The sequence below is a fragment of the Mus musculus genome, chromosome X (genome assembly GCF_000001635.26).
Source record: "Mus musculus strain C57BL/6J chromosome X, GRCm38.p6 C57BL/6J".
In the NCBI taxonomy this organism is placed as follows: Eukaryota; Metazoa; Chordata; class Mammalia; order Rodentia; family Muridae; genus Mus; species Mus musculus.
In genome coordinates this window covers 52,272,170-52,292,141 of record NC_000086.7, presented here as the reverse complement: position 1 = coordinate 52,292,141, position 19,972 = coordinate 52,272,170, and the positions used below count along the sequence as shown (strand labels likewise).

General features: G+C 41.5%; 1 protein-coding gene across 1 annotated transcript in view; it reads left to right on the top strand.

Moving 5' to 3' along the window:
* Positions 1 to 19,716, top strand: part of Gpc3 (glypican 3) — a 341,549-nt gene extending 321,833 nt beyond the window's left edge. Inside the window, exon 8 of the mRNA NM_016697.3 lies at positions 19,188 to 19,716. Coding sequence (NP_057906.2) covers positions 19,188 to 19,357 — 170 coding nt within the window. The 3' untranslated portion in view covers positions 19,358 to 19,716. The remainder of the gene's footprint in view (positions 1 to 19,187) is intronic.
* Positions 19,717 to 19,972: the final 256 nt, after the last annotated feature.

The window sequence follows — 19,972 nt, the reverse complement described above, 5'->3', positions numbered from 1 at the left end:
CATATGCATATAATCAAGATAATAAGATAAACATTTAAAAATAAATACAAAAAGATCATCAGATTTCTTGGTGGGGACAAATTCCTGTCACCCCTGTGGATCTACTTAGGAGTTCTAGGTGGTAAATAGACCTAGCCCAAACTGACAGTGGCAATTCACTCCAGAGTGGGCCTGAATCACAGATTTGAGTATTTGACCCCTTTCAATTTTGTAACAAATTGAAGTTGTGGCGTTGTAACTTGGAGTGGTCCTAACCTCTCTAGCATACTCTCTCCCTACATTCAACTTTGGGGTAGGAAATGAGGCCCTGGTTAAAGCCCAACCACTTCCAACACTGAAAATGCAAAGTAACATTGTGTCCAATTGAGTTAAATAGTCATTAATGCCTGGGACTGTGGTCCTTCATATGGATTAAAAGTTAGAACAATCTTGTCAGAAAATAAAGAACCAAGTAGCCTGACCTGTCTCAAAAGAAAAGAGCCAGTATTTGAACTTTCTTATTTCAAAATTTCATCGTCTACATCAGTAACAAGGTTATAATAATTTGATTTCTACCTTAAAATCTAGGATTTGGCATTTTAATGTAGTTGCTGTAACTTAAATAAAATACCATATTCCCTGACATCAGATTTAGCTAGTACCCATAACCAGCTCTTTTATTGGCTATTTTGAGCAGAATTATGATTCTGATTATTTTAACATTTTTAAATGCTAACACAACTATGCTGAATTCTAACTCAATATAACCATCTAGATGCAAACCAGTTGGATTGGTTTCCTTTAAAAAAGGGGGTGGGTCTGAAGAGATAGCTCAGTTGTATATGCATGGAGACCAGATGTGTACCTGGAAACAAAGATTTTTGCTCAGCCAGGCAAGCTAGAAATAGCAGTGCTAGTGAAATTCAGTGACAGTGTCAAAAATAAGGTGGAACCTGGGTATGGCAACACATAACTTTAATCCCAGCACCAAGGAGGCAGAAGCAGGCAGATGTATCAGAGTTCAAAGTCAGCCTATTCTACATAGCTGCTTCCAAGCTAGTCAGAGCTAGATCATGAGACCTTATTTCAAACAAAAAAAAATGAGAGAGGAAAAGGAAAGGAAAGGAAAGGAAAGGAAAGGAAAGGAAAGGAAAGGAAAGGAAAGGAAAGGAAAGGAAAGGAAAGGAAAGGAAAGGTAAGGAAAGGAAAGGAAAGGAAAGGAAAGGAAAGGAAAGGAAAGGAAAGGAAAGGAAAAAGATAGTGATAAAAGATACTTAGCATTGACCTCTAGTCTCTATACACACATACACACACACACACACACACACAGAGAGAGAGAGAGAGAGAGAGAGAGAGAGAGAGAGAGAGAGAGAGAGAAAGAGAAAGAGAGAGAGAGAAGTTGAATTCAACAGTGCACTCTCCCTTCTGTCTTGTAGACATAACATTACTTGCTTCCTTGTCCCAAAAGTAGAGTCATGACTCAGTTTCAATTATTACACTAATTTTAAATATACCTGAACTGAACTTTGCATAATTCTCCCCTAAGCCCTATTCTGAAACAGCAGCATATTTCAATTAGCCTTTAACTTTCTCCTTATTCATGACCCTTTCCATCTCTTTGGTCCACGAACTGGGATACAGATAGTATCTCAATTCACTCCCTCTATAATCCTGTGATGAAATATCTTATTGCCATTAGTGTTCAGATTGGCAATCAGAAGCTCAGATTTGAAGGACCGTGGTCATGTAGGTTGTAGGTGACATGTGAGATGCAGTCTTTCTAATTGTCTCTGTTCTCTCAGATTCCTACTGGTAGGTAGTTCTGTGAAATCCTATTTCTAAGTAGCCCCATACAACCAGATTAGCATTTTATCACCATAGACCTGCCCATGTCTAATTCTACCTAAGTCTTACTGTCCCAGAATAAAACTACATCAAAGAATGGAGAATGAGACATGGACATTTACTAATTCATTCTTCAGTTTTTTTTTGTTCCTTTTTCTTTTGGTCCTAGGAATGAAACAAGGGCTTCATATATGCGAGGATAATGCAATGCTGTTTTGCTTTATTTTGGATACAGTACAGAATGAGGCCTAGGCTGTCCTTAAATTCCTTGTGTAGCTGAGGCTGGCCTTGACCTGATATTCTTAAGTACATTTACTTCATACTGGGGTTAGAGACATACAGCACCACACCCAGGTTTCCATTCTTAATCTTGGCAAAACTAAGTAGGAGAACTTAGTACCTCTAAGGAGAATGGGGCCAGTCCTTCTCCTTACTTTAATGTTGCTTGGAAAAATACTCGTGACTCCTTCGCCTTTTATAGTCCACATAAATATTCCAAGCTCCTCAAACATTTTGAAGGCACTGTTTTCATCTTTTTATTCCTCTTAAAGTTGAAACAGAAAGCCTCTATGTGTACGCATCCACATGTTTTAGAACTGTGTGCTTCATGTGCTGTGACTTGAAATCCTTCCATGTCATTTTGATTTAATAAATATTTTCATAATCACCCAAATGGTACAGTTCATGCTTTTGTCATCAAATATAAACTAATGTCCTCAAGGGGGGGGTGGAAAAAATGCAATTGTTCTGGCACTGTGCCAAAAATGGCCCAAAGAAGATACTGGAAGCTTGGCTTCTAACATATCTGCCCTGATAAGTTAGCAAAGGTTCAATGAAAACTACAGAGCTGGTTTTTAATTCCTATTGAAATCACTGCAAGTGCTCCAAGTTTTATCACTCATAATTAACATAAAGAAATTAATGTCTTAAGAGCCTCAATATTGGAAGCCCTATGAGTCCTGAGGATATTTAAAGGGAGATGCAAAGTAAATAGGATGAAATTCTTAAGCAAGATTCCTGATATGACAGCACTAAAGAGCTTAGGAGTGTGAAAAGTGCCTCTTTTCTTCCCTTGAATAAGTCCATTACTTGCACTTGGGCGTATTTTAAGGTCCTTTTCATGCTGAATCTAGACTTGAGCATGCTTTGCATTTCAAGCTTTGTCTATCAATCAGTAGAAGCCAAAGTTATTTCTGCTTTAAAATAACAGGAGCCAGGAACAGCTAATCTCTTTTCATTCTGAGTTCCTTACATTATATTACCAGGACAAAGTTTGTGTTGGCTACAAAACAGGCCATTCACAACATCCAGGAGAAGGAATTTAGGTAAGAATGAAGAGAGATTGTAGGATGTATAAAGACTCCCTCTCCTGAGGCCATTAAGAAATTCCAAATTGGCAAGGTTTTGAATAGTGACATTGCATTAGCCTTGCTAATTTCAGTAATTCAAGCTGATAGTCTCTCTTTAAGGGGGAGGGGATGGGGGGACTCGTCCTTGAAAGCAGCCCATCACCTCTGCACCATTTCTCAGCTAAGGTGAGGTGGTATTTTAAGACACGTGATCAAGAGGGGGGACTATAACCAGCACAAGGAAACCTTAGTCAGAAACTCTTTAGAAAGCAATCTAAGCAGTCTTTTTCTAACCAGGAATGAGTCTACAAGACAGGCAACATTTGTCACTCTGTCAGCTCCTTGCATCTGACCCCTTTGATGATTTCTGTCTGGCTCCTTAATTGTGTTCCTTTCAATAATTGGGAAAAGCAAAGAAAACCTTCCAAGGCTTTCTTTTCATTTTAACTTTAATTAACAGATAATGCATATGTTTACGAGATACATTGTGATGTTTTCATGTATGTTCATAATGTAGAGTGATTGGAATTTTTTTCATAATGGGAGCATATTTGATCTTCATTTTATAAAATGTGCAAGGAAACAGATAGACAAAAATGGTAAAAAAAAAAAAACTCTCAACTAACCGTCATTGTGTGTGCTGGCCAAATGTACAGAGGGTAATCTTCAGAGCCTCACAAGTGAAGAAAGTAGGACAGTGGCCGAGTGTTTGAAAGGGTTTAAGGTTTCATCTGAAGAAGAGCTGTACCCTACTGTGCTTGTAGCCGGATATACCAAACACCAGACACCAGCAAGCCAAACAGACCTTGGAAGTAGTCCCAAGTGCAGCGATAGCAGAAGCCTTGGATGCCAAGGCACCCTGGCAACCCAGGCCTTCTGCACATCCAGCCCAAGGTTGTTGACTTAGCTTTGTTTTTAGTCATGCAGTGATGAAGACCAAAGCACGAGAGCTTTGTCGGAATGCTTTATTAGCCAATAAAGTATAAAAACAGAGGAAACTAGGAAAAAAGGGGGTGGATGTAAAAGAGGGGAGAGAAACATGTGAATATATGAATGGCCTTGGGGACAAAAATATTTCACAAGAAATATTCAGTTAGACCATATAAGTAACATCTTGCTGGGTATGGTGGTGAACATTTGTTAATCCCAACGCTGGGGAAGTTGAGGCAGGAGGATCAGTACAGCCTGGGGCATATATCCAGAGACACTCTTTCAAAGCACTAGGGCCAAAAAATGAACTGTATGCTTGTTAAGGTTTACCAATATTTCCATACCCTGTGCCATTGTTACTTGAGAAGTGAGATGAATTCTTACAAGCAGAGCGGTAAGGGAATTGGCTAGTCTCCCCAGGGTTTCTTCTTAGACCCTCTGCATGCTCTGCTCCCACTCAGATTCCCCGGGCTCTTTGCTCGTGCCTCTCTTGTGGCACTTAACACATTCTAACTCAGAGGACAAGTTATTTTTGGGACTCAAATCATCTGCCTCATAAGAGAGAATTCCAGGAGGCCAAGACTTGAGTTTTCTTCTGCCATAGCACTTGGCACCATGCCCAGCAAATGAAAATCATGCCTGCTCACTGCCGCCTCATCTCACACCTGCTCAAGGGCAGCCTGGGCTACATAAGCGGTGTGGGGGGGGGGAATCAACTGTATGCATTTCTGACTCCTGGTACATAGAGAGCTCTTGAGAATAGACTCTATGAGTTATCTAGTGTCCTCAAGGCCTGTCTGTCTGGTTCCTAGTACATTACTAAGTGTTCCTACCTCTCAAGAAATGTTTAGTGAATTAATTTAATAGACTTAAAATACACCCTTCTGTTCATCTATGGCTGCTACCCTATTTATCCATTTGAAGACATGGTTAATGATCACACATGTAAGCACATGTTTATATGGACTCAGGCAATGGTAACAGGAATGTAGTTCATCTGCACTCTATGTATTCGCATCACTGTTCTCCCTGAGAAACAGAAGTGCTCTGAGTTGGAAATGGGTTTAGGGAGAGAAACTGTGCGGACAAGGAGAAAAAGCAGGACGGTAAAGACGGCAGAGAAAGATTGGTAGGTGAAGAATTCCACCTGTCTGTTGTGAGGGCTCTGAACCTTCTTGCTGCCTGCCTGCCTGCCTGCCTGCCTGCCTGCCTGGGGCAGGAAAAAGATAACCCCCCCCCCAAAAAAAAAGCTAAAGTAGAAAAGGGGGCCTCTTAAACTTGGTGTTAGTCTTAATAATAAGGGAAAAAACTTGGATTACTTACCTTGTTGTTAGTCAAAAGGGGGCTTCAGATTTCTCCATTGGGTGACCTAAACTGTAATCTGTCTCTATAGCCCTCTGTTAATACTTCTTGCATTTGTGAGGAAATTATAGTGACTAGAGGGGCTCCATTTACTTCCTCTAATCTCTTGGTGGAGAAATTAAAAAGACAACCAGATATTGTGGTATGACTGGAATTCTCCATGGCCTAGGGAGAGCCGATTGGGACAAATCGATTGAAGAGAACAATCTTTATTTAAGGGTCCTGCATCTTTAATCTCGGCAATCCCTTTGGCAAATTGCTTTTTCTGGTGGCATTGCATACCTAATTACAGTGTGCTCATTTCAGTTTTCTCCTTGCACATTGCTTGCTGTTTGTGCATTGTGGGTTTTCAGGCTGAGCAGCAAACTGAGTACCAGCTTTAAATCCTCATCACCAAAAATGCCCTAAAGGTCTCGGGACCACATTGTCACCACTTTGGGAAGAAAATCAGAAGTCACTAGACAAATACATTTTTCTTTAGCACTTCCTCAGAAGACCCATTTTCTATCATGTTAATGAATTGAATGAATGCTCTTCTCTACCAGATATTTTCAACATCTTAATAATTGTGACAATAAAAAAGATATTGTATGTGGGCCCAACCAATGGCCATGGAAGTAGTTTACATGCTGGGATTTCATCCACCAACCAATAGATGTACCCTAGAGACATGTTGGTATGCTTAATGAAAGCACTCTGTTGTCTAGCCATAGTCAGTAATAGGTGAGCGTGACTCACAGTTTATCTTCCACAATTCCGTACAGCCAGATGTTTTCGTATCTTGAAATTGCAGGGTTTTAAGTGAATGGTTACAGGAGTATTTTTGTTTGTTTGTTTGTTTGTTTTATTTGGTTCTTTGAGATGGAATAATGTTTTACTGTATTGCCCAGGCTACACTCAAAGTGAAATTTTTCATTCATGTCTGAACCTACCAAGAAGCTGAAATTATAGATGTACACTACTATGTCTGACTCCAGATATGTTTAAAATATCTCCTACATTATAGTAATCTTGTTATAAGGTGATTTCCATCACAATTCCTTAACATTATAATATTCCCTTGATAAATACTCTACTTTATCTTTTTTTAGAATAAAAAAGGCATTAACCCTCCTTTCAAAATTCTTTTTTCTAATCAGTCTGTACTGCTTTCTGCTCTGTTGTTCTGCAACTTGACCATATTTGGCCATCATTCCTACATGCTAGAATGAAATAGACCTCATGGACATAAATCACATGACAAAGGCATATATCAAAGGAAATTCACTGAAGCAATTTTTTATAAAGGAGAAATCAGAAACAACCCAAATGCCTAGCCGTGGGAATGTCTCGTTATTATGTTCACTGTATGGAATTTCTTGCAGTGGTTCAAAAGAATGAGGTCATTCTGCAAATATTAATAACAAAGATTTATAAGATGTGAGAATCTGTGTCCATGCTTGCATATAAAACACATTCACCAGTAATCATCACTGAGAAGTTGTCAGAGGAAATAGTGAGATGGAAAGTATGTGTGTGCATGTGCATTTGTGTGTTTAGATAAGATATTGTTGGTATTGTTTGAATCTTTAATCTCAAGAATATATTCATAGAAATAACATTTTGAGGTGTTGCCAAAAAAGGCAAAAAAAAACAAAACAAAAAAAAAAACAAAAAAAAAAAAAAACCACACACACACACCAGAAAGAATGAGAAAAAAGAGAGCCTAAGATGAGTCTGGGTAAAGCGCTTGCCACACAAACTCAAGGGTGGGAGTCCCCAAAACACACGGGTTCCCCTGAAGAGATGGGAGATGGAGACAGGAGAGTCCCAAGAATCTGGCAGGCCAGCTAGCCTGGCATCTACAGTGGCAAAAAAAATAAAAATAGGAAGTGAAATCTGCTTCCAAGATTGTTGTTTCACTAGCATATATGAATCATAGCAAGTATGAGCCTGAATTCCCACATATGAACATAGATGCGCACACACACACACACTCATAGACACATCTATCACACACATAGAAAAATTAAAATAAAAATGGAGAGTTAAAAGTAAGAAGCACAAATGGTGTTTGAGGAGTAAACAGTAAGACAGTGGAAATGCTGATGGAAGATGAAGGGGGAAAAAAACAGAACCTGGCTTAGACAGTGGGGAAGACCAAAAAAAAAAAAAGCATGTTTATTATTCAGATCCTAGAACCAGAAGTGTAGCTTAGTGGTAGAACTCTAACTAGCATTCTTCAGGTCCTGGGTTCACTCCTCAGTACTCAAGGGAGATGAGGGAAAACAACAAAAGATAACTTCTGAACCAGGCGGTAGTGGCGCACGACTTTAATCCCAGCACTTGGGAGGCAGAGGCAGGCGGATTTCTGAGTTCGGGGCTAGCCTGGTCTACAGAGTGAGTTCCAGGACAGCCAGGGCTACACAGAGAAACCTTGTCTCAACCCCCCCCCCCAAAAAAAAAGATAACTTCTGTTTCTCTAAAACATACCTGGGTATGATAGCTCACATCTATAGCCCCAGCGCCAGAAAATGAGGCGGGTGAATCAAAGCAAGTTCAGGGATGGCCCTAAGCTACAGAGTGAGACTCTGTCTCAAAAATTGTTTAAAGTAAAAATTTATCCAGTGATTCCAACTTGGCCTTTGCCGAAGGATCTGTTAAAAGAATCCGATGGAGACAAGAGAAAGAGAGACAGAGAGATGTTTGATAGAGAAAGCTATGATCAGACCAGATAGAAAACAATAATTGGATTACAGAAAGTTGTTTAGAGAGAAATGGAAAGAGAAAAAGAAGTGAATTGAGAAGTGGAAAGGGGGCATGAAAGCATAGAACTTCCAGGTTAAGGTATTGCACTCGTTCTTGTACCAGCATGCAATTGTATTTCACTGGCACTCATTCATTCCATGGACCTCTGCAATAAGAAAGGGATGCTGGCAGGTGGTACTGAGAGGATTGAAGTCCTGTTGCTTTGTTTGATCACTGATAAGCAGAGGACTTCATTAGCAAGGCTATACTTTGATGTTCCAGAGACAGGCATTGAGATTTTAGTCCCACAGCTTCTACACTTAGGAATCAATGGTAGGGAGAGGGGTGAAGTGTGGCCCAGGGATGAGTAGATTGGGAGGCAGGGACAGAGGCCAAAAGTTTGGGAACACAGTCATCCAGGTTGCAAATGAGACATGAATGGAACCTACTCACTAGAAAAGCTGTTTCCTGCTCTGTATGTCACACACAATGCTGGCATGTGTCAGCTGCTTGCATAGCATGGCATCAAGTTCCAGACAACAAAAGCAAATACAAAAATAATCTTTGTGGATTCCATTGACACTGAGCACACAGTAAACTCATGCTCCGGCTCATACACACTGGCTACTGCTTAGCGGTGCCTGCTTAGCGGTGCCTAGGAATCTAAGGACCATGCTTTGAATTCTGCCATTTTCTTCCTGAGATTCCCTCCATTGGCCCTACGAATGTGTTATCTTCAGCATGTGTCAGTGGTGACTCTTTCCCTTGAGGAAATCAGAAACATCAGTCCCTGAAAGATGGGTTCCTTGCAAGGAAATTGCCCCTTGACTACATACTCCCAATAGGCTTGAAATGGGTATCCATTTGAGCATTTGTTCATCCAGGCAACAAGCGTGTGTTTAAGTTCTCTAATAATCAAATCCTGTGTGGGGGCTATGAGCACAATAAAAATCATTTCTTACTTCACCAAAGTCAACCTAGTTGAGAAGGAGACCCTGGAAATGACTAACTTTACTATGACACAAATGGAAATTTGTGCTATAATAGAAGTCCAATTCAGTTCTTACTACAGAGAGCTACTCATTTGGGCCAAAGCGAGAAGAGTAGACTTCCTAGAAGATATGGTATGTGTATGTTAAAGCTTGGAAGATGTAATTGTGGATAGAAGAGGTGGAATGGGGCGGGGAGAAAAGAAAAGATGGAGCTCCCAAGAGCTGGGGAGAAAGAGGAGGGAGAAGAGACAGACATCAGCCTGATCTAAGGAAACAGCTTGAAAAGACTTCAAGTCCTTGGCATTTTCAACATTGCTAGGGACTACAGTATATAATGCCTTGAAAAAATATATAGGCAGTTTTCCAGTTACAAAGCAAAGAAACATGAGCCATAGAAACTGCTAAGGACTTAGGACTCTTTCCCATATGCATCAAAGTATTGTGAGGCAGGGAGAAATGTGCTCCCACATGTGTTTTTAGGAATAGAACGCTGTCTTATTTCTAGCTGTCACAAAAGATAACATTCCTTCCTGGAGCGAAAAGGAAAAAAGGGGAGGGTCATTGGAGAGGAACAGGTATCTTACACTACTGCGCCATTAAGGACTGCATCAAGAGTGTTGGCTAAAGCAGAGGAAAAGCAGCCAGCAGGCAGACTTACAGGGGAGAGGTGCCTGTGTGAGAGGGAGTGAGCACTGTCTGACAGTCCAGATCCACAGGCAGAATGGGAAGGGGATGGAGCCAAGACGCCAGTGTGTGCATTCAAGTAAAGCAAGAGAAAAGATAGACTTGGTTCCCCACATCCTGTGGATGATAAGGGAGGGATGTTACAGTTGCTGAGCATTTAATGAACAACACTCAGATGGAACAACTTAGAGAAGGGTTTCAGCTGTCCTTTATGAGGACACCTGCCTGCTGTTGATTTCCAGCCTGATGCTCCCACACCAGCTCTGAGGGCTTTTAGAGACATTCTTTTGTGCCGCCCCCCTCCCAACCCCCGGATGGAGTGCAAGGCTGTTTTCTTACTATTGGGCATGGCCAGGACACTGGACGCATATTGATCCTCGGGTACTCCCTCCCCAACCCTACCCCACAGATCCTCCAGTACTCAAAAAGGAAAAAAATGGAAGCTGACCAGAGTTTTCCCACCAAAACAAAGCCTCATGTATTTGATGGACTCCTAATATTGTTGACTCTGAGGAAGTACATGAGCACTTCCTTATTCCCATGAGCCCTCAGTAGTCATTGGATTTGGCTGCAATAAGTGACAGTTTGTGTTTTCTACATTCTTCAAGCCCAGAGATGCATGCCTCTGTGACTGTGTCATGCCCACAATTGATGTTACAATCAGAGCTTCGTGGATCTAAACCATTAATTTTTAAATTTATGAGGAGAGACTCCTTGTATTTATTGTTTTTCTCAAAATATAATTTAAGCTTAGCATCATTTGTGTAAGTTTCAAAAGACAGCAAGTGTAAGTTTCTTGAGATTGCATAAACTTGCTCATTAAACATTAGCTTCCAATTAAAATCTGTCAGTCCCTCCCCTTGAAACATCCTCTTTCCTTTTCCCTGTTGAGGGGCCTTACATGCATTTCATGGTGATAGTGAAGAGCCTGACATTTTTATTGTTGTGCACAACTTGGCCTGAGTTTCAAGACACTGGAAAGGAGCCATTTAGTGTGTGTGTGCGCGCGCCTTGGAGTTGGGCTCATTTACAGCCCTCCACATGGTAAGATACTAGACTAGCAACACCCTTGCACTGGGGAGTAGGGAGTCTGTATCCCAAATGCCATTACCTCTTGCTTTCTGGTATACGATCACTTATTATTTAGTTGTAGATAGGGCCTCACATAGCCATCTCCTTGAACTCAAATTATAGTTAAGGAGGCATAGAGAGACAAGCAGGCAGGCACACACACAAAATAAAAAAATAAAGAGAGCTAAAAGAATTGTTGCAAACGTTTTCTTCTGAGAGAGTCATAGTAATTAATGATAACAGTAATAGGAACAATAACTGTAAAAGGCCTCTCTTCTTCACCTGTCTCTTGGTCCTGTCACTTCCTGAGGATAAATTAAGTTCTCCCTGTGAAGGAAATGTTTTGATGAACTGATTCTTCCAGGGCTTTAGGCACTCTTGGGGAAGGGACAGCCACTGAGAAGAGTGTAGTAATACCATTCCTGAGGAAGGAAGGTAGTGACAGGGCTTCTGAGATTGGTGAGGGATAGCCAGCACCTGCTCTTACTCTCCAGGTATCCAGTGTCGAGCTAGTCTCCTTTTGGGGATATGACTTGATTCATAACACATGCAAATAAGTATAATAATGGCCTATGTTATAATAGATTATGTAACAAAACCATTTGCTGTTTTCTAAAAGATTAAGCGATTTCTTAATTGCCAAACAATAATAAAGCACAGTTGGTGTTTCAAATTCCTGGCAACAATTTTATATTAGAAACCTAAACAGCCTGAGCCATAGTTGAGAGCCACTGGTGTGCTCTCCTGACAAGGGAGTCACCATAGAAGAGAATGTATTGAGTCAGCTTTGGAATTTGAGTCAGAATGTTGTTTGGTAGCAGGTGACTTGGGTCACCTAACAGTGCCTTTAAGACCTTTCCACCGTATGCGCTTCAAAGAGCACCATCAAACCTCTGCCTGTGAGGATATGGAACCTAATTTGAAGGGCTATCTCAGTCAGCAATGTTTGATGAAGTTTTCAGGACACCCTTACTCCATCATACAATCTTACCTGTTCTTTAAAAGGTAATTTTTTAGGTTCATTAATGTATTTGTGTGTGTGTGTGTGTGTGTGTGTGTGTGTGTGTGTGTGTGTGTGTGGTGTATGCATGCACGCGAGAGCATTCCTGCCTCAATATATAGATATAGATTTATAATGTACATACAAAAGCCCAAAGAAGCCTCAAGAGTGTATCAGAGTCATCCTAGAATCAGAGTTAGAGTGTGTTGTTAGCTGCCATATATGTACTGAGAACCAAACCCAGGTCCTCTGCAAGAACAAAAAGTGTTCCTAATGACTGAGCCATCTCTCCAGCCCCAGCCTTGAATGTTTTACTATAAAGCAGTGTACTTTTATTCTGCTACATCCCTGGGAAGTATGTCCATAGCCCAGTGCAGTGTAACCTGAAGATATTGTACCCCAGCTTGAAAAATAGGCCTATGATGAGAGAGACCATGCCTCCCTGAATGGGGACAATCTACTGTATTCTCTCAACACCCCACTGTTGTAGCTGAGGATGCTTGCAGGCTGGAGTTAGCAATAGAACATGAAGTGGAGACTTAACTGCCTAACCCTGTTCCAGAAGAGGCCATGAGATCACTGCCAGGTTTTATAGTCAGTTATCAAGTAGGCAAACTAGACAGCTCACTTATTATAGACAGCTCATAGTGTAGTCAATAAGATACACTGTGAAATGTGCCTGTTCTTAACGGGGTCCCATTTAAGAATTAAAAGCCAAAGGCCTGAAGTATGCCTGTTTACCCACATCTGAAGAAGAAAATGCAGACCTCCAGAGAGCCTGGCTTCATTTGCAGAGCCACTTGCTTCTGCTTTCAAGTCCCAAGTACCCATTTCACTCCTGAAAGTTCATAAAGGAGGTGGAGTTACTGTGGCAGGAAGGGGGCTTTTGTTGTGGTTCAGAAGACAAGGAAACCAAGATCTGTTTGGGAATCAGAAACCAATGGCAGAGCCCCAGGATGCCCATGTGAATGGGCAGCAAAGTGAGCAGTGTTGCAATGAGTGCCGTTTCCTTGGAGATTGCCCCCAGTTTTATCCTCTGGGGTATGCCAGGCAATGTCCTGAGGTTTCACATACTCATGTCTTAACTGTACACAGCAAATGGAAAACACAGGGATGGATGGCAGTGTTGTTCTGTTGCTATATTAGGGCCAGATTGAAGCCATCTGCTGGAACAGGCTTGGCAAGGAAGAAACCCCCATGCTTGGCTTAGCAGTAGCATCCTCTTTCCTGCCATTTTTATCTTTAAGACAGGGTCTTCAGCCAAAGACGACCTTGAACTTCTGATCTTCCTGCTTCCACCTCCCAAGTGCTGAGATTCCAGTCATCGGCCACCACACCCAGTTTACACAGGGCTAGAGACTGTGTGCTTGAGACCAGCATTTTCACAACTGAGCCTCATTCTTAGCCTCCTCCCCTTCCATTTCTAAAAAAGAATTTATTTTATTTTATGTGCTTTGGTGTGAGAGTATTAGATCCCCTGGAACTGGAGTTACAGACAGTTGTGAGCTGCCATGTGGGTGCTGGGAATTGAACCGGGTCTTTTGGAAGAACAACTGGTGCTCTTTACCACTGATACATCTTTCCAGCCCTACTCCCTCCCCCTCCATTTTGAGGGCAACCAGAGCTGCCCTGTACCGTCAGTGTAAGTGACGTTCCCATAGCAACTTCTTGATGCCCATTTCCTCAGAGGATGAGCATTTCCTCATTGTTATATGCTCAAGCCCTCGGAGGCATTGAAAGAATCCCAAGACTGACCTTCTTGGCCACCAAATCCCTCTCCTCCACTGCCTGTGCAAGCTTGAGGGGCTCTCCTTCAAACCCAGCAACTTTTCCCCCAAAGCTTTGTGGGCAGTGGCTTTAGTGGGGGGTGTTATACCATGAGTTAAAAACAAACCTAGAACAGTGCATCATGGATTTGTTTATTGCCAGGGTCTCTCATCCAAGACTAGGACACTCAAGAGGCCAGAGCTTCCGTAGCTGATGATTGCTAGAGAAATATCCACGGTGAAATAACTGATTGACCCTGCTATGGGGAAGCTCTGTTGGAAGAGGCCGCCTTGGCTCTTAAGAATAAAGGAATGATTCCAGCCTGCAACAGACTATACTCCTTTTCCAGGTCCCAAGGGCCTCGAAACCAGAAAAATAAAACTGGAAGGAAATGTACGGGTCACCAGTTCAGCACCGTGATTTGACATATAGGGCAACTGAAGCTTTAAGTAGGAAATGCCTTGTCAGAGGTGAAGTGGGAAGGCCTGGAATCTAGAGTTCCAGACCCCAGGGGATAGTAAAGACTCCTTGGGGATTCCAGGAGGAGATTTTCAATAACCAGGAATAGAGGACTCTCCTTTCAGAGCTTTGCCCAGTGCAGAAAAGCTTTCCAACACAAACAACAGGCAGCCCCTAATGACTGACTGTTATTTTAAATGGATCATCTAATCTACAACACAAAGGCCACTGAGGCAAAATAAGAGTCCTGGCTGAGTGTGTAATTAGTACAGATAGTTGGGTCTACCCCCTGGGCATCGTTAAACTGATTACAAATAGAAACAGATTTTTAGATGAAGCTGGGGGGGTGGGGGGAGTCTCCTTGCTGGCCCAAAAGGTTCTCACAGAAGAACCACTCCAAGAGAAAAGCAATTTATGATCCCTTCAAAACATACACTTAACATGATGAAAAAATAGGCTGAAAAAAATCACTGAAAAATATGAGTGATTTCAAATAAAATAGTTTGTGGTGTTTCTCAGAATATGTTTGGTTTATCGTAAAACCTAGTTGTTTCCCTTTGGTGTAGGTTTGGTTTTTCGTAGACTTTTTTTTTTTTTTAAATATGTGCTATTCACTGATCCCCAGCTCCTGTTCCCACAGGCTTCTTATTTCGTCAGGACAAGATATCTGAGTCATTCTGGCTTAGGGCTGTGCTTCACACTGATAACTGGGATCTTTCTAAGCACAGAGATCAAATTGTACAGGTTCTGCCTTAGAAACTGTGGGACGGCCCTTCCTGCTGCATTCACAATTGTTGTTGCATTCCTAAGCCACATGGTCTTACTGAAAATCCACTGCCTCCAATCTCAGTTCTTGAGCCCTGCTGTGGGTCATCACACATCTCCTAATGGAGATAGCCAAGTTGGCTTAAGAAATCATCCTAGCTACTTCCCTTTAGGTTTGTTATCGATCCTCTTGGTAATTTGCTACTGTCTTCCTATGAACCCTCTCTGTGATCTAAGGAATGTCTATCTGGTTTATCTATGGGTGTGGTGCTCTTGCCGAAGTATGGGATTCCTTGAAGGACTAGCTAAATCTTCCTTCCTTCTTTTGCTAACTCCTGGGGACACCATACATAAGATAGCATTGTTGTTAAATGAAATTGGATTCTGTTTCTTGCCTCCAGGAATGTCCTTATTTATCTGTGACCAAGATCCTATTTTCTCTGTCTCCCATAATACTTCCTTATTCTTCTCAGATACCTCTTTCAGCTCTAATCCTTGTGGCAGTGGCCCTAGCACAGAGTGTGCCTTTGCTGGGCTTCCTGTCAGTTTACACCTCAGGCACCGCACTGAGGGATTGAGTGATAGACATCTCTTCCTGCCGAAAGGAGAGCTTCGAACAATCTCTAGCCATAATTTAGATAAGGATGTTCCTGGAGGCCATTTGGTGGCCTAAATGTACGCCTGGGATCTCATGGCCTTAGCCATCATTACTCATTTCTTGGGAAACAGAACTGATAATTTCCATGTCAGCTCCCTAAATCAAGAACTCCCTGCAATATCCTATAGAGTTTAACAAGGTTTCTTAATCAGACACATGGTGAACTTGTGGAAACTATGCCTCTTGTCATGCTTTGGAAGTTCCCTTTTGTGATATATACTCAACAATTGAGGTTTTTGGTTTGGTTTGGTTTGGTTTGGTTTTTAGTGAGAATCTATTACTCCTTTGTCCTGCCACATATTTGGTATCCAGAGTTTTTCAAGAAGCAGTAGGGTGGGTTAAAGAGATGACTCGGCAATAAGAGCTCTTGTTCTTTCAGAGGACTTGGATTCAATTCCCAGTACCCACATAGCACTTCATAACCATCCATAACTCCAGTTTCAGGGGATCCAATCACTTCTTCTAACCTCCATAGCACCAAGCATTCATGTGACACACACATATATATGTATGTATGTATGTGTGTATATATATATATATATATATATATACACACAAAACATTGATACCTAAAATATAAAACAAAATGAATACATCTAATCAAAACTTTTTAAAATAAAGAAAAGTAGCAACATGGCTTCCTAAGAGGTGTACAGTTAGATGCTGGATTCAGATAGTACAGCTATTGGTTGCCATGGAAATATAGACCAAAAGCATTACCCTGAACTTGAGCTTCCTTGTTCCTAAAATAGGAATTGCAATACCTACTTCATAAGGTGGTGGGAAACATTAAAATTAATGAGATAAATAGCACATTGCCTGGTATACATGGGCATTCAATGGTTTACTTCGAGGTCCCTATTATCATGTCCATGCATAAGATCCAAAGAAAACGTTTATAGGGCTGAGGACACACTTGCTGCACAAGCCTGAGTTTAGTCCCCTAGTTTCCACGTAAAAGAAAAGAAGCTACTCCGGAGAGTTGCTTTCTGACTTCCCTCTATACATCTACCCTCACATGGTGCACACACACACACACACACACACACACACACTAGATAGATAGATAGATAGATAGATAGATAGATAGATAGATAGATAGATAGATAGATAGATAGACAAATGTAAAGTACAGCTTTAGAAAGTCTCCTGGGTTGAACAGAGTGTTACACCTGCTGTAGCTGCTCCAGTCCTCAAAGCTGTTTAGTGTTGGCGGATTATTTGAAGAGCAGAGCTAACAGAGCAGGAGCGAAGTGGAAACATTAATAGATATTGTTTCATCTTGATGTTGGGTAAGAGTATCCTCCAGAAAAGAAATGTGAAAGCAATGTGGAGAGCTTTCTCATTCAGGTCAACCCTAAAAATATCCCCTCTTTGCTTAAGTGGAGAAGCTGCCGTGGGACCCAAGGCTTGGCTTTCAACAGATCAGCCATATGGGCTCTCTGCTTTAGTGAAATCTGATCACGACCTAAGCCTGCGCTATCCTTGCCGACTGACAGCTGACCCCTGCCTTCTTGTGCGCCGCACATAGTTCACCTTTCAGAGAAAGAGGTCTCATCTCCAAGTTGAGTGTTTCTCTTTGTTCTTTTCCCCCTTTTATTTTGTCTGTCTGTCTGTCTGTCTGTCTGTCTGTACTGAGGGGGATCTGGATTACAGCCTGCTAAATTACTTTTCCCAAGTAACAGAGTTCCCTGCAAAACAAGCTTTGAATTACTGTCAGCACTTGGGCAAAAGAAACTTGCTCCAATTTTAGATGAGTAAAATAGAATCAAATTTATACATATTAAAATCTCCATCATCCTCTCTTTGGGACACAGAGATAGAGAATTATAATAAATTGCAAGATCAAAAATACTTGGTTTTGGTTAATATAAGCAAATGGTCTAATATAATATATATTATTCAAATTAATAGGAAAAATATCCGTACCCATCACACTAAAAGGCAGATAATATGGAACCCATTGAGAAATATAATTAGTAAGCCAAAGCACAGAAAAAAACTTGATCTACACTGGTGACCAAGTGTATGCAAATTAAGTAAACCTTGTGATAAAACATCTTGTTTCTTCAGGTGAGGCATATTAAAATTGGTTCTCTCATCATCCCTGGTAGCATAATAGAATGCAATATCCTTTTTGGAAGGTAGGGTCACAGCCTATGAAATCAGACCCCCTGACTTTGATCTCCTTGACTTTGCTTCCTGTACTAACCCATGCCAGCCTCAGATCTGCCTGGTCTTGGACCCTGCTCTGCGTGTCTTCTGGACCAGTTGAGTCCCCACACTTGTTTCCTGGGACTTACTGAGTATTTTCATGACCTGTAATAAGAGCTCTTCCTTCCTCTCCTTGCCTTCATTGGGTAGAATCCCAGCCATTTCCTCCTAGCCCCCGGCAATAGGGCAGTTGGTTGGTTGTTAAGTCGCTCACATCACCTTCACAAGATACTGAAATAGAAACTGTAGCCATGGAGTCATGTAAGGGGGCAGGGGGTGGAGTGGGTGGATTGGATCTGAAAATGCAAATTTGCAAGAATCTGACCCCTGGACTGGTGATCTTGAATTTCACACAGAAACCTCAATCTGCTTAGATTTGCTTTCTAGGGGACTTTTGTTTCAGACCAAATCACAGACATTTTAGGGTTTTTTTGGGGGGGGGGGTTGTGGAGTTTTTGTTTGTTTTTTTGTTTCAGCATCATGTACACATCTCATACATAACAGGCAAAGAATGCAAGACTTTTACCCATGAGCCTCTCTTAGCCTTCCTTCACTTGGCATCAGATTCTATCCAGGTTTTCAGAAGCCTCATGCACCCCAAGATAGCTAGAAATGTACCCCAACACAAATTCAGAAACTTACTTAAAACATTAGGAGAGTTTGGGGTAGCTTTTTCTGGAGGAAGAGAATACCTTGCTTCATTAATTCTCAAATGGGAACTTTGTAGGTGACAGCGCTGTATCACAGACTGGACCAGCTTTCTTTGATAGATGTGACTTTTTGGTGTGGTTTTATTGATTTTTTTTTTTGTGGGGGAGAAAACTGTATAAAAGAGGAAGTACTTGGGGAAAAATAAAACAGCTTTCAACAGCAAACTACCCTGTCCTTCAACATGAACTCAACAAAGTCCCTGGGATAAGAATATCCAGTCCACTGTAAGGGGTTAAGGGAAAGTACAATTCCTACTCACCAGTCACCCTCCTTCCCTTCCCCAACACACAAGGACAGATTAGTTCACCAAATAGCACATTTTGATGTAAGCTCTAATGAAACTGACCTTCAATTCAAGGGTCCATATTTGCCCGGGGAGATGTTGCAAGGGGCCAAAAAACATCCTGTTGTGTTGGCGGAGCAGAGACGGAAGTGCTGACTGACTCACTCCCGGTTGCTGTGCTCTACAAAACAGCGCTTCTGGTCATCTCTTCCAGTCCATGCGTTCCAAACACACCCTCTCCTTCCCACCTCTGGGAATCCTGGCTTTCCAAACAAAAGGAAAGTCGAACTGGGAGTTCCTCACCAGGCCAGACAGGCCAGAAGCTGTGAATGGTATAGACCTGATGTGAGAGAAAGGTCCTGCAACTCAAATCCTCTTTCTCTTTTGACAGAACTGGCCTATGATCTGGATGTGGACGATGCTCCGGGGAACAAGCAGCATGGAAATCAGAAGGACAACGAGATCACCACCTCTCACAGCGTGGGGAACATGCCGTCCCCACTGAAGATCCTCATCAGTGTGGCCATCTATGTGGCGTGCTTTTTTTTCCTGGTGCACTGACTTGCCAGCGTCCAGTGCCTGTGCTGCCCTGCAGCACCTGTGGTCCCTACAGAAAGGGAGCCACCTTCTTTTTTTTTTCTTTTTTTTTTTTTTTTTATCTTTTATGCCTCCTCCCACCACCATTAAGTAGGAGACTAACCGCGTGTTATGTTTTCGAAAATCAAATGGTATCTTTATGAGGATGGTAAATTTTAGTGGTAGGATAGATTGTCTTTTTGCAAAGAAAAAAAAAACCTTCAAGTTGTGCCAAATTATTTTCTTACATTTGACTGTTGGAACATGGTTGTCATGTTTCCCTCTTTTCTCTTTCTCTGCATGGATTTCTTTGACAAAAAAAAATAAATAAACATTCAAATAAATGGTGTTGGTCCTTTTTTAAAAATATATATATATATATATATATAAAGGGTCATATACTTCTTCCTTTATCCAAATTTTGCTCTTATTATCTGGCCTTCTATTCAGTATAATCCCATTACAATCCAAAAACAAAAACAAACAAACAAACAAAAACCCTGCAAACCACTTCTTTACCTATGCCTTCTGAATGAGTATCAATGCTGGCTTTGCATCCTGATTAAACTGCCCATTCTTAAGGTATATCACATGCCCAGT